At 47.2% G+C, this 14,866-nt stretch overlaps 1 protein-coding gene across 1 annotated transcript; it reads right to left on the reverse strand.

Annotated features, from left to right (window-relative positions):
* Positions 1 to 7,523, reverse strand: SIGLECL1 (SIGLEC family like 1). The gene is made up of 6 exons (XM_036834023.1): positions 7,499 to 7,523; positions 5,932 to 6,213; positions 5,710 to 5,815; positions 5,153 to 5,309; positions 4,070 to 4,102; positions 1 to 90 (listed from the first exon to the last, which is right to left on the reverse strand). The coding sequence occupies exons 1-6, from the start codon at positions 7,521 to 7,523 to the stop codon at positions 1 to 3; spliced, it is 693 nt and encodes a 230-aa protein (XP_036689918.1).
* Positions 7,524 to 14,866: the final 7,343 nt, after the last annotated feature.

Here is a 14,866-nt window from a genome sequence, read left to right on the forward strand (position 1 = left end):
CTAGCGAGGAAGTGCATCAGCGCCATCTAGCGGACCCAGGTGGAACTCCAGAAGCAAATCTGGCAGTTCCTCCTGAGCCTGACTGCGAACCTAATAACGGAGATATGCCGCACGTAGAGCGTTATAGGAAGTGTATCCCAGCGGGTCTTCGAAAGAGAGTAGCTAGGCAAAAGAGCTTAAACAAAATTCAAGAGATACACCAAAAACCCAATGAGGATCCATCAGAGTTTCTAGAAAGAATTTATCAAGCTTATAGGCGCTACACTGATGCAGACCCTGAGGCCCCCAAAATCGAGAATGGTAAATATGACCTTCATTGGGCAAAGCGCCCCAGATATAAGAAGAAAATTACAAAGTTAGATGGTGCATTTGGAATGAACCCTTCTCCATCGGTAGATGTTGTTTTTAAAGTGTTCAACAACGGGGAACAACGAAAGGAGCTCTTTGCAAGACTTAACACCACTTATCTGGTGGCAGCACTGGATTCCTGGAAGGTGAGTAACCTGGAGAGAGGTGAGCCCCACTGGGGAGGGAACAATGTGCTTACTGTAAGGAGGAAGGGCATTGGAAAAAAGACGGCGCTCGGCTAAGGAATAAGAAAGAAAACAACAAAAGAAAGACGGGAGCCTCTCCTATGGTAGAGAGAGAGCAACGCTCTGAAGATGCCCCACAGGAGCCCCGGGTAACTCTGACAGTGGCGGACAAGCTGATTGACTTTCTGATAGATACGGGTGCAACATACTCTGTGGTAAACAGCACAGTGGCGCAGAAAACATCTCAATCCATCCCAGTCACAGGAGTTTCTGGGGAAGGACAAAATTGTTCTTTCATACAACCTCTAGAATGCCAATTAGGGGACCTCACCTTGAAACACAGCTTCTTATATATGCCAGCGTGTCCAATCCCTCTTTTGGGCCGAGATCTCCTTTGTAAATTAAACGCTCAAGTAACTTTTTCACCAGAACAGCCTGACATCAGGGTCCCATCACAGCACACTGTAAGCCTGCAGATGTCACTCATGGACGCCCCAGAAAAGGAGACTGAGCTCTTTATCCCGAGATCTATGAAAAGGTAAGGCCAGAAGTGTGGCACCCCAGGGAAGGCCAAAAATGCATGGTCAATACAAATCCCATTAAAAAGGGATCCTGGGACACTTAATCTAAAACAATACCCTCGGGGTTCCCTGGTGGTGCAGTGGTTAAGAATCCGCCTGCCAGTGCAGGGGACACGAGTTCGAGCCCTGGTCTGGGAAGATCCACATGCCACAGAGCAACTAAGCCCGTGAGGCACAACTACTGAGCCTGCACCCTAGAGCCCACGAGCCACAACTACTGAAGCCCACGCACCTAGAGCCCGTGCTCCGCAACAAGAGAAGCCACCGCCATGAGAAGCCTGAGCACCGCAACGGAGAGTAGCCCCCACTTGCCGCAACTAGGGAAAGCCCGTGCGCAGCAACACAGATGCAACTCAGCCAAAAATAAATAAATAAGTAAATTTAAAAAAAAACAAACAAAAAACCAATACCTTCTGAGGCAAGAGACCCCAAAAGGGAATTCAGCCAATTCTCAAAAAGTTTTTGAAAACAGGACTGATTAAACCTTGCAGGTCCCCGAATAACACCCCTATCCTCCCGGTCAAAAAGCCAAACTCAACAGAGTATTGCTTTGTCCAAGACTTGAGGGCTATTAATGAAATAGTCCAAGATTTGCACCCTGTGGTACCTCATCCATACACTCTGCTCACAACTATTCTGCGAGAACACAGCTGGTTCTGTTTTGGACTTGAAAGATGCTTTTTTCTGCACTCCTACTACAGAAGAATCACAGCAGCTGTTTGTTTCTGAATGGCAGGACCCAGAAACACAGGTAGTAAAAGCTGAGGAAATGAATTATACATTACAAAGGAGCATTGCTAAAATATGACGAGACTAATTGAACGTGGGATGAGGCCTTACCAGCTGCCCTGCTATGGATGATAGTGGCTCCCAGAAGCAGGCTTAAATTAAGCCCCTTTGAAATATTGTATGGTAGGCGATTCCAGGTGTCTGCCTGGGTGGGAGAATCTATAAATGCCCCCCAAAATCTAGCAGTAGCCAATTGTGTTAAAACTCTGGGCACTGGGACTTCCCTGGTGGCGCAGTGGTTAAGAATCCGCCTGCCAATGCAGGGGACATGGGTTCGAGCCCCGGTCAGGGAAGATCCCATAAGCCGCGGAGCAACTAAGCCCGTGCACCACAACTATTGAGTGTGCAGTCTAGAGCCTGCGAGGCACAACTACTGAGCCCGTGTGCCACAACTACTGAAGCCCGCGCGCCTAGAGCCTGTGCTCCGCAACAAGAGAAGCCACCGCAACGAGAAGCCCGCGCACCGCAACGAAGAGTAGCCCCTGCTCGCCGCAACTAGAGAAAGCCTGCGCGCAGCAACGAAGACCCAACGCAGCTAAAAATAAATAAATAAATAAATAAATAAATTTATAAAAAAACAAAAAAACTTCAACTTCTCATCAGAGTCTTGGAGGCCCTGAAAGGTCTGGCCGCTTGGGAGCTCACCCCACAATCTCAGCTCCATCCTCATAGACCCGCTCTGGGCTCCTGACCTCACCAAACCTCTCCCATCTCAGAGCCTAGAATATGCTTTTCCTTCTGACTAGCTCCTCCTACTCCTTCAGGTCTCAGCACAAGTGTCACTTTCTCAGAGAGGCCTCCTCCGACCCTCTGTCCAAACTAGGTGCCTCCCCTGGTCCCTTAGACTTTCTCATCGCATTCTTTCCTCTTTTCCTGACAGTTATCAACATTTTAAGCTATCATTTTGTGTTTATTTCTTCATCGTCTGTGTACTTGTGCAGACTGTGAGGTCCAGTGTATGGCTTCTTTGCCTCATTGTATAGCGCACGGTGGATGCTGATATTTCTGTGAAACGTGTGAACTGCGTGCATATATGCACGGCTTATATAAACACCTACCCTGAGCACAGGATGACCATCTCACTGGTGACGAAGGGAGAACCCCTGGATTTACTCACAAATAATGTCCCAGCAAAGAGATGACACTATCCCCAAACTCTGAAAAATTTTCAGCATCTGGCTTCCAAAATGAGGTTGTCATCAAATCTGAAGGGAGCACACAGCCGTGGTCCGTTCTCATGCCAGAATCCCATTCTCATTCCTTGTATTCCTTTCTGGCCAAGAAATATTGCAATAACTTCCTCACTGGGCACTTTGCCTCCAGTCTTACCTCTTCTAAATACACCTCAATAACTACTCCTAGGATCATCTTTCACTATATATCTGGTCACTCTACTTTGCTTTGAACCTTCCAACAGCTTAATCATTCAATTATTCGACAAATATTTTTGAAAGCCTATTTTAGGAGCCATTCTGGTGCTGGTGATAAAAGTAGAAAATAAGACAGACAAGATCTCCGTTCTCATGGAACTTACATTCTAAGGAATCAGGATAAGGCCCTACCAGAAAAGTCCCAATGCCTTATCTTGGCATTCGGGCCTTTTATGTCGTTATGTCTTTCCTCCTCTTGTATCTCTGGACACCACTTTTCACTCACTCTCTACCCAGGTACACCTCAAGTGAGGATACTGAAGTTCAAAGTGAAGGGGGTGGGGGAGGTGGGCAAAAGATCGTATCCAAAGACATATAACCAGTAAGCATTCAAGGGAGGATTCAATCCATATGTGATGGCTCTTGTATGGTTCATGTATTAGGCACATAGCAGGGGCTCAAAAGCTACTTCTTGGTGGACTTATTTCACAGTCTCACATTTATTTTTCCTTCCTTTGACACCATCCCAGGATGGGGCATACTTCTTCTGGCTAACCCAAACGACAGATCTTAGAGTTTGCTTTCAAGGGTTCAATGACCAGGTCCAAGAGTAACTCTGTTCAATAGATAACCAGTGAGAGGGGTAGGTGGGGCTTGAGAGGGCTTTGTGAGCTGAGGAGACTCTGTGGGCTCCGAGTTTGTCATAGACTCCAGGGTTCCTGAGGTCTCTAAGGATTCTGTGAACGTTTGTAATTCCAGGGATGATGGGGACTCCAGGTATGAATGTCGTTTTCACAGGCTTTGTCAGCTCCACTTTATCTTGCTTTTCCTGGAAGTTTAGGGCAATGGGTCCTGCAGGGCAGGGCAAAGAAAGAAGGATGTTGGAACCGGTCTAGAGGTGAGGTACCCAAAGCTGAAAAGGACAGAATTCTGTCCCTCCCTTTGAGCACAGAATTAAAGGCAGTGTGGAGCAGGGATTGGCTTCGCCTCTCATCAAAATCCCGTGGTTGGAGCTTGCAACACTGTCTTCTCCTGTTGATCCTTCCTCCCTGTGAATTCCCACCACCAGGAGCCACCCGACTGTTCCCCAGACTCCCCTGGGAAGTTCTGCCTGACTTCTCCAGCGAGATTCAGTCCCTCCCTCCTCTGGGCAACCTTAACCCCCAGCTCAGCCCTGTTACTGTGGGGCTGCCTTCCCCACCAGCCTGGTTGCCCTGAGGGCAGGCCCTTTCTGAGATCCCAGCATTGCCCCACGTGGAGAATAGGAGATACTGCAGGAAATATTGGTGGAAATTAACAGATGCATGGTTTATCCACAAAGGGACACCAGCTCCTAGTGCAGGGTGTAAGGAGAGCAGCAGGGCACTTTGGTCCTAGAGAATCATAAAGAGTAAAGAATAGTGAGACCCAGCCACTCAGGTGCTGACCCTTCCAAGCCCTGCGGAGGATATGGGGTGCAGGGTAAATGAAGGAGTAACCTGGGCTTGGCCTGGTCTTCAAGCACTTTGGGCTGACCTGGGCCTCTGGTATCTACACACTGTGCTGACTGCAGCCTGCCAAACAGAGACCAAACCCTTTGATTTCCACTCTGATGCTACAACTGCTGTTAGGGGTTCTCCCAACCCTCTTCTCGGTGGGGACTCAGTGTGTGTGTGTGTGTGTGTGTGTGTGTGCGTGTGTGTGCTTAATTTTCATCCTTCTCCTCCTCCCCGGGCCCTAGCACCATCATCTATAAGATGATTTGGAAGCACGTCCTGGCATTCTAGAAGTCCTGTAGGATTGAGGACGGTACTTCCTTTAAACCCTGTATGTACCTCTTCTCATGGGTGTTATGCCCATTACTCTGATAGACTGGATTCCAGACACATGGGGTACCCACCAATATCCGGCTCTCAGAAGATGGGGTGACTATGGATTTTTCTCGTCCCTCAGGCCTCAGAGACATCTCGGGTTCTTGGTGCGCTCTGACTTTAGGGTTCTTTTCTGCTTTGATTGTTGCAATTTTCTTTGCCTGCTTCATTCTGATATGCTTTGCTCTAAGGAAATGAACTTCCTGATCAGTTCTGGCTCTCCACCCCACCATATGGGCTCTGGTCTTGATAGGAAGTGCTGGTTTAGAGCCTCAGCACGCTGCCAGCTTGCCGTGTGGTCTGGGGCAAGCCACGCAGCCTCTCTGGGAATTGCTTTCATACTCTGGACAATGGGGACACAATGCTTGGGGGCTCAGATGAGGTCAGCTGTGAAAGGGCTTTGCAAACTGTGAAGGATTCTTGTTGGTCTTTAAGTCCAGCTGACTATACTTTAAACATATCCCCCCACAGACTTCCTTGGTGGTCCAGTGGTTAAGACTCTGCACTTCCATTGCAGGGGGCATGGGTTCAATCCCTGGTCGGGGAACTAAGGTCCCACAGGGTGAGTGTTAAGCCCGGTACTCACGTGAGCGCGAGGAGGCAGAGGAAGAGCAGTGTCATCGCGATGGCTCCGTAGGAAACGCCCTGGGTCCGTCCTTTCATGAAAGTCTGGGGAACAAAAGAACTCTTCCCTGGAAGTAGAGAGCGCGTGAGAAGGGCCTGTCCCCTGAGACCTCCCTGCTCCCTCCCCTGGCTCCAGGGCCCACCCTGCTCTTCCCCACCCGTCCCTGGGCCCCTCTACTGTCACCTGACGTCAGCAGGATGCTCAAGGCGTGGGTTCCCTTTTGGTTCCTGCCCTCACAGCGGAGGCTCGTGCCCACTTGGGGCTGCTCCGTCAGGCTGGTGGTGCTGTTGGCCCAGGGGCCAAGCGTGGTGGAAGTCACCTGGAGGCCACCGTCCATGCCGTTCATACCCACGGGAGCGCCCCCCGTCCACCACCGCACGGAGGGCGTGGGGGTCCCATGGAAGGAACAGCTGCACTGCAGCGTCTTCTTCAAGGAACAAGAGGAATCGAGCAGCCTGGCGGGGGCTTGGGGGGGGAGAGTCAGGAGTCGGCAAGGCAGCCTGATTCCCTCTGCGCTGCCCCCAGGACCCAGCCTCCTCCTTACTCCTGATTCACAGGGAGCTTCGGAAAGACTTTCTGGAAGCCCAGAGGAGTCGGGCCTCACAGACCAGTTGCCCTTCATTCTTTCTCCTCATCTGGCCTGCAGCTGAATGCTCAACTTTCCAGACCAATGGCAAGGCAATCTCCTCAGGATCTGTGACACATTGCCTGCGCTCCCTTATCTGCCCCCCACCCCCAGGCTAGACTTCTCACCCTCAGCTTCTCTCTTCCTCCCATCGCCAACTCTGCCCCTTCCCAGCTCCACCTGTGATCAGATTTTCCCTCTGTCACTGTCTGGATGCCGTTGGCCAGTCACTTCTCCTCTCTGCTCTTTCCTAGTCTGGAAAATAGGGATAGTCACTGAACCCGTATCATACTATCCTTGCTGTAAGAATGCATGCCCTAAGGTTTGCCGTGTTCCTGGCTCAATGCATGGCCAAGTACTATCCACTCAATAAACAGAACCCCTCTCTAGATTTTCTTCTTCCCAATCCCAGTGGCCGTTGACTGAGCATTCATCTTAAGCAAAGATTGTTATGCCAGTTTCTGAGGAAGAACATGTGAAACTGCCTCACTCTACATAGACTAGCTAGGACATGCTGCCCATTTGGTGAGATCATGGCTTGATAAGGGACAGTCACGCTCTTCAAGGTCTCCAGTAATGAGGACTCGGTCCTTAGTGCTTCCACGTGCTTTCTCATTGGAGTTGTTTGAAGTTACTGGAAGAAAGGGGTAATTTCCCCTGAACAGTAGCCCTTGATCTTGGACTTTTTATCTGGGTCACGTGTTGGTGGGGGGGATGAGGAATTTGCAGGGAATTGTGATGTAGGGCTTCTCCTCCACTGCTGTCCTCCAAATTATTCATTTTTACCATCTGGGGAAGCATGCCACGGAGAGCGACCAACAGACGCTGAAAAACTGGCTAACCTTGGAGCTCCCAGCACGTGCTAGTGATATTCAGACTGCTCCTGTGCTCTCATCTCTTCAAACCCCCCTTACTGAGCTCCTACCCTGGCCCCCAACTCCACTCCCTGGCGCAGACCCCCCAGCCCTGCCAGAATCTGGCACGCAGATGTCTAACCCACATCGATTACTTGGTACCCTACACCCTCAAATCCTCTTTCGTCACATCACTGCAGCCCAACCCACCCCTGGCTCTGGGGCCTCCGCTTCCTCAGACCCCTCCAGCTCTGCCTCTCATCCCACTCACCCAGCCGGAGCCGTGGCGGCACCATCTGCGGCCTCAATGGTTCTCAGGAACAGGAGAGACCCAGGGCCTTCTGTTCTGGCTCCGAAGAGAACCGTCTGGTTCAGAATGGGTGAGATGATGAGTAACTGAAAGAGGCTGTGGGAGTGGGGAGAGCAGAAAGTATTCTTAGCAAAGCCAGGGGCTTCTGCCTCTTTGGTCATCCGGAAGGCCTGTTCCCTCTGGGAAGCAGGAATTCTGTGGGATGTGTTGCTTGAGTGCCTGGGGAGAGGGTGGCACCACCCCGATCCTCTGTGAAGCTCCAGTGCGGTGTCTCCTTTCTCCCCTAGTCTGTCACTCCCCACCCCAGCTCCCTTAGTAGGGTCTCAAGTACCAGGTCTTCAGGTTTTCTCTCAAAGCTAATGGGGATCCATGGAAGGGCTGGGTACCACAGAGGGACAGGATCAGGTCTGGATGTTTGCAATGTCCCATTGGGACCCATGTGAGAAATGGCTTGGAGGGGGAGTGACTGCAGGCCAGGTGGCCAGGGGAGAGACTGGTGTGGTGATCGGGGAAGAATGACCCACTTGAGCTGGTCCATGGGCTGTGAAGGATGGAGAGGATGGAACCGACTTAACATCTTTTGGGGGAAATAAAAATGGATAGGGGTTCTTACTGCCGATGGGAAAAGTTCCCAACTTCCTCGCTTTGTAGATGAGGTTGTCCACAACTTTTCCTCCCTCTTGCCTTATGTCCCCCTGTGCCTTTTCCAACATTTGCCAAATGTTCCCCTCTCCAAAGTCCACCCTAAACATACCTCTCTCATCACCCAAGTTTTCCCCCTTTTGCAGCTTTCCCTCTTGCAACTCTCCTCTGTCCACATTCAAATCCTACTTCAACTTCACAGCTGAGTTCAATGCCTCTTCCTCCTCCATGCAACCTTTCCTGATCGTCCTACCCAGTCAGAAGCGGGTAATTTCTCCCCTATCAGAATTATCAAGTGATTTTATCTGTTCTTTTCGGGGGAAGTAATTTTTTCCTCATGAGAGAGTTACTTGTTTTTGTGTATGTGCCAGACAGTAACCTATCCTGCTCTTCATTACTAATAAATTCAACCTGTTTAGGGGTGCAATATTGCAAGCTAAAGCACTAATTTGGCCTCCTTTGCAGTTAAGGGGGTGCCATGTGACATTGTTTTAGTGGAAGTGAGCTGGGGAATCCTGGGAAAGTTTTGGCTTTCCTGATATTGTCCTTTTCTTCTTCCTGTCACTTCCTTCTTCTTCCTCCCTGGACTATGGATGTGATACTGGAGGTGGAGCAGCGGTTTGGCAACCATGAGGTAACCATGAGGATGAAAGCCACTCATTAAGGATGTTTTGCCAGAACAACTCAAGAAGCTTAGTTCCCTGATGGTCTCGTGGAGCTGCTACGCCAACACTGCACAACCCACCTCCACACATCTTTTTTTTTTTTAATTGAAGTATAGTTGATTTAATGTTAATGTCTGCTGTACAGCAAAGTGATTCAGTTGTACATATATATGCATTCTTTTTCATATTCTCTTCCATTATGGTTTATAAAAGGATATTGAATATAGTTCCCTGTGCTATACAGTAGGACCCTGTTGTTTATCTATCCTATATATAATAGTTTGCATCTGCTAATCCCAGACTCCCAGTCCGTCCCTCCCCCACCCCCTCCCTCTTGGCAACCACAAGTCTGTTCTCTATGTCTGTGAGTCTGTTTCTGTTTTGTAGATAGGTTCATTTGTTTGCACATCTTCTTACATGAGGAAAATAAACTCTAATTTGGGTAGGTCACTCTAGTTAGGAAACTAATGAAATATCTCACTAGAGAATCTACCTGAGAGTGAGCTCTTTAAAAGAAAGCCCGATATCAAGTAGACCTTTGTGCCCTCTGCAGAGCTTGGAAATGAACTTGTTTGATAGTCACTGATAAAACGTTCATGTCAATCTCACCTTTCTTGGGGCGTGCGGTGGTGGTGGGATGAATTGGGAGATTGGGATTGACATATATACACTAATATGTATAAAATAGATAACTAATAAGAACCTGCTGTATAAAAAATAAATAAAAATTTTAAAAAAATCTCACCTTTCTTGAAACTATTCCTCCCCCCAGCCCCCTGCTTTTTTTTTTTTTTTTTGGAAAGCACTGACTTCACAGCAGGAATCCTGGGTTTGAGTGCTGATTATGTAAGCCATGACACTGATTCATTGGGGAACCAGAGACAATTCCTTTTCCTCTCTAGGTCATTTCTGCAATAATTCTGCAATAATTCCTGGGAAAGAGGCAGAATGAGAAAATACGTCTGGACATGGTCTTCCTTATTAGCATTTTTATCAAACATTACCAAAGACATCATGGGTATTTCAGGTTCCAGAATTATTTTATGTCCTCAGACATAGGGGCGATCTCAATTAAAGCCCAATAGCGGGACTTCCCTGGTGGTGCAGTGGTTAAGAATCCACCTGCCAATGCAGGGGACACGGGTTCTATCCCTGGTCCGGGAAGATCCCACATGCCGCGGAGCAACTAAGCCCGTTCGCCACATCTACTGAGCCCACGTGCCTAGAGCCTGTGCTCTGCAACAAGAGAAGTCACCACAATGAGAAGCCCACGCACCGCAATGAAGAGTAGCCCCCGCTCGCCACAACTAGAGAAAAGCCCGCGTGCAGCAACAAAGACCCAACGCAGCCAAAAAGAAGAAAAAAAAAAAAAAGCCCAATAGCTGCCTAGTTGTCTCTCAAGTGGAAAATTTCCAGTATTTTTATGGGCAGGGGCTAGAAATAATCCCAGATGTAGAATACTGTCCTCTAGAATCCAAATAAGCCAATCAAACACTGGGCTTCTAACATCTTTTTTCAACCAGATATCCTATACTTTTCGAATTAACAAACTGTGTGAGCTTGGGCAGTTTTATTGGTTCCTATTTATCAAGTTCAATCAGTTTTGGTTGAAGGGAGGATTTACATGACTCCTGTTTAATAATACTAGGAAGGGGAAATGTTCCCTAGTCATACATGGTATCTATTTACATTAAGGTAAAAGAGGAGACCCAGTGACTTCACATAAAATCTGTTCAAACATTCCAAATTTCATCCAAACTCTCACCTTAATCCCATCAAACCTTGCATTCCCATAGCTTCCCAATCTAACTATAATTCCCATTCAGACTCAACTACAGGTTTTAGAATCACAGTGCGTGGGGCTCCCGTGTTAAGGAGTCCCAGAAATATCTCTTCTCCATTTTAACACTAATGTGCATAACATATGGCTTTGAGTCCCCAGCTGGGAGTGGGGTTAAGGAACCCAGGCCCTCTTATCAGTCTTTATCTTGACTAGATAATGGGGCCATCATCTCAGGCGATTTGCAGTCAGATTTCTCATTGTCATTTCTGTCCTGTGGCTTTTTGAATTCCTCCAAACTAGGGTAAATGCTCCCCAGCTAGAGAAGCCACCACAATGAGAAGCCCACACACCACAACGAAGAGTAGCCCCCACTCGCTACAACTAGAGAAAGCCTGCACGCAGCAACAAAGACCCAATGCAGCCAAAAATAAATTAAAAAAATTTTTTTTTTAATTGGTAACTTTTAACCTCCTGTAACTAATTATAGAACTGTTGTATTTCCATACCCTTGAGTGACCCTGGGGCCACCCAGGAGTCAAAGATTCATCATCACCTGTCCTCACATCCTTCCTTTTCCCAAATGATATGTTTCAGTGAGTTGTCTTTGTTCTAGTAGATTTCATTTCTGATGCCACCAGCAAAGCTAGGAAACAGTCCACAAGATGCCCTCACTCCTGACAGCAACTGCAGATTTCAAGGGTCCCTAAAACCCCCTAATTTCTGATATCTATTGAAAATTTTGATAGATATCAAAAGACTACCCTCAGGCTTGATAATTCACTAGATGTACTCCCAGAATTCACTGAAAGCTGTTATAGTCATGGTTAGCATTTTTTTTGCATCTAAAGGGTACAGATTAGAACCTTGCCAAGGGAAGGAGCCCATAGAGCAGAGTCTGGGCAAGTTCCAACCACAGAACCAGAGAACTTCCTGTTTTCCTCTTCCTGAGGAGTCATAGACAGAGCAAACTAAATGTTCTGCTATTAATGTGTGACAACAGGCGCAGAAGACTGACAACCAGAGAAGCTCACCCAAACCCTGGGTCCAGAGTTTTTACCGAGCCTTCGTCACGTGCGCATGATTGCCTGCCCCCGTGGCTGATTTCATTCTCCCGCTCCTTCTGAAGGTGAGCTGATACCACAGGATCCAAAGACCCCACTGTAAATCACATTGTTAAACTATCTAGTGTGGCCAGCCCCTGCCCTTAATCACAGGTTAAGACTATTCAGTGTGATGCCAGGTCCCCAGGCAAACAAAGACACTCCTTTCAGGCAGGCAGGACTTCTAAGGGTTTAGAGATTATATCTCCTGGAATCCAAGGGCAAAGGCCAGACCTCTCTTCAGGCTCTGTTAAATTCCTTACTCTACAGAATGATGTGTGCCTACTTCCAGGTAGCAGTTATTACTAGGTTTTAGTGGGAGATGTAGTTGGGGAAGGGGTACACAAGGGTTAGTGTTTTAAATTTTAAGCTGGATGACAGGTACGTGCTCTTGTTACACCATTTTTATACATTTCTATATGTCTGAAATATATCGTAATATTTAAATGAAAATTTGATCATTTGTCATTTATGTAAAAGTTTTATATATGTGTATTACATGTAAATATGTATGCTCATATATAATACTTATGTGCTTATATATAACATATTCATAAATGAATAAAACAATGATCTAAAAAGATCCAAAATAAGCTGATGCCAGTACTTACCTGTGGGTAGAGCAGTGGTTAAGGCAAAAGGATTAATGAAAAGGTTAATGAAGAAGGATTTTCAGTTTTTATTACATACATTGTGTGATTGTTTGATATATAAGTTCACATTCATGTATTACACTGGTGAACAAATTCTTTTCATAAAGATGGATTAGTAAGAGAAAAAAAAAAGAAAAAAGAAAGGATCACCTAATTAGGCCATAACAAGATTTTAAAAATCTTTAACTTAAACCAATATATATTTATTGTTTACTACATGTCTGTCAATTTCACATACACATCATCTCATTTACACCCCTGCCAAGAACCTGAGAGACAGTATACAGAAACAATAGCCAGACTATATATGACCCTCAAGCCTTAACTACATGGCACGTACAACTCTGATCCCCGATTTCCAGCAACCAGTCCAAGAAGCCAAACCACACCGCTGCGGCAATTAGCCCAGAACAGTCGGAATTTGGTCAGTATCAGGTTCCTTATTATTTGCCCCTGCTTCCAGCTTAGAACCAACCAAAGGAAGCCAAACATGCTTCCCAATCCAACCACCTAAGGTGCTAACTGCCAGCTTCCCCACGATCACCGTCATCTCTAGACACCTCTGAGACTCCTCCACTTTTTTTCACTCTAAAGGTCTCCCACGACCCTGCCGGCCTTTGAGTCTGTGCCTTATGCAAAGGGCTGTGCTGGCTCTCTCACTATACCAAGCTCTGAATACATTGCCTGTGTGTTCTCATTTGAGTGGCCTTCGTTTATTTCCACAAACCCTGTGCAGTTAAGTCTTATGATTCCCTCTTCATAGAGGAGGAAACTGCAACTCAGAGAAATACGTGATTTTCTCAGAGTCACTGAGCAAATATGGTTAGAGATGGATTTAAAACTCAGGTTTCTCTTTCCCCACACCAATTATCAAGAGAGTAGAAATTTTATAAGCTCCCCACATTCTCTGGCCAATTGGCACTATGGGAAGGGTAGAAATTAATCTCAGACGTTTAATTTTTATTTATTTATTTATTTATTTATGGCTGTGTTGGGTCTTCGTTTCTGTGCGAGGGCTTTCTCTAGTTGCGGCGAGCAGGGACCACTCTTCATCTTGGTGCGCGGGCCTCTCTCACTGTCGCGGCCTCTCTTGTTGCGGAGCACAGGCTCCAGACGCGCAGGTTCAGTAGTTGTGGTTCACGGGCCTAGTTGCTCCGCGGCATGTGGGATCTTCCCGGACCAGGGCTCGAACCCGTGTCCCCTGCATTGGCAGGCAGATTCTCAACCACTGCGCCACCAGGGAAGCCCCTTAAACGTTTAAACAACCTCACCCTCATCTCAGAAAAAGGAAAAAGTCAATCACCTAAAATCTAGGACACATGTCTCAGAGCCCAATAAAATCACGTTCAGCAGGAAATCAAGAATCAAAACCTCGGTGTCCGCTTTGACTACTCTTTTCTCTCACGCCCCACAGCCAATATGTCAGAAAATCCTGTTGGCACTGTTTTCAAAATATATTCCAAGTCTCACCACTTCTAGTCACCTGCACTGTGGCCACCCTGGCGCAAGCCACCATCCTCTCACTCAGATCGCTGCGATCATCTTCTCACTGGCTTGCCTGCTTTAACCTGTGTCTCCCTGCATTCTATTCCCCCTCGTGGCAGCCGGAGGGATTCTAGCAACACCTCGGTAAGATCCTGCCCCTTTCTCCGCTCAGAACTCTCCCAACGGCTCTCTTCTCACTCGGAGTAAAAGGCAAAGTTCTGCACGATGTGGCCCTTTCCCTTGCCCTCTCTGATCTCACCTCCTGCCACTCTGCAGAGACTCTACATCAAAGAGCAGTCTGGCCCTCTCCTGAGCCTTTCTGGAGAAGCACATGCCTTTTTTTTTTTTTTTTAAATAACAGCTTTATTGAGATATAATTCACATGCCATAAAATTCAGCCTTTTAAAGTTTATAATTCAGTGGTTCTTAATATATTCATAAAATTGTGCAACCATCACCACTTTTGAATTTTAGAGCATTTTCAGCTCTCCCCCCAACCCACCCCCAAGACTGCAGTATTCATTAGGAGCCACACCTTATTCTACTCTTTAAAGATTTTTTTATGTTTAAAGTTTTTTTTGTTGTTATTCTGGATGCCTTGAATTTCCATATGAATTTTACCGTCAACATGTCAATTTCTTAAAGAAGCAGGTCAGCTGGGATTTTTTTTTTTTTTTTAATATTAGCTCAAGGGGGAAATTCCCTGGTGGCACAGTGATTAAGAATCCGCCTGCCAGTGCAGGGGACACGGGTTCGAGCCCTGGTCCGGGAAGATCCCACATGCCACGGAGCAACTAAGCCCGCGAGCCACAACTACTGAAGCCCGCGAGCCACAACTACTGAAGCCCGTGCGCCTAGAGCAACAAGAGAAGCCACCGCGATGAGAAGTCTGTGCACTGCAAAGAAGAGTAGCCCACACTCGCCACAACTAGAGAAAGCCTGCACACAGCAACGAAGACCCAATGCAGCCGAAAATGAATAAATAAATAAATTTATAATAA

The sequence above is a fragment of the Balaenoptera musculus genome, chromosome 19 (genome assembly GCF_009873245.2).
Source record: "Balaenoptera musculus isolate JJ_BM4_2016_0621 chromosome 19, mBalMus1.pri.v3, whole genome shotgun sequence".
NCBI lineage: Eukaryota > Metazoa > Chordata > Mammalia > Artiodactyla > Balaenopteridae > Balaenoptera > Balaenoptera musculus.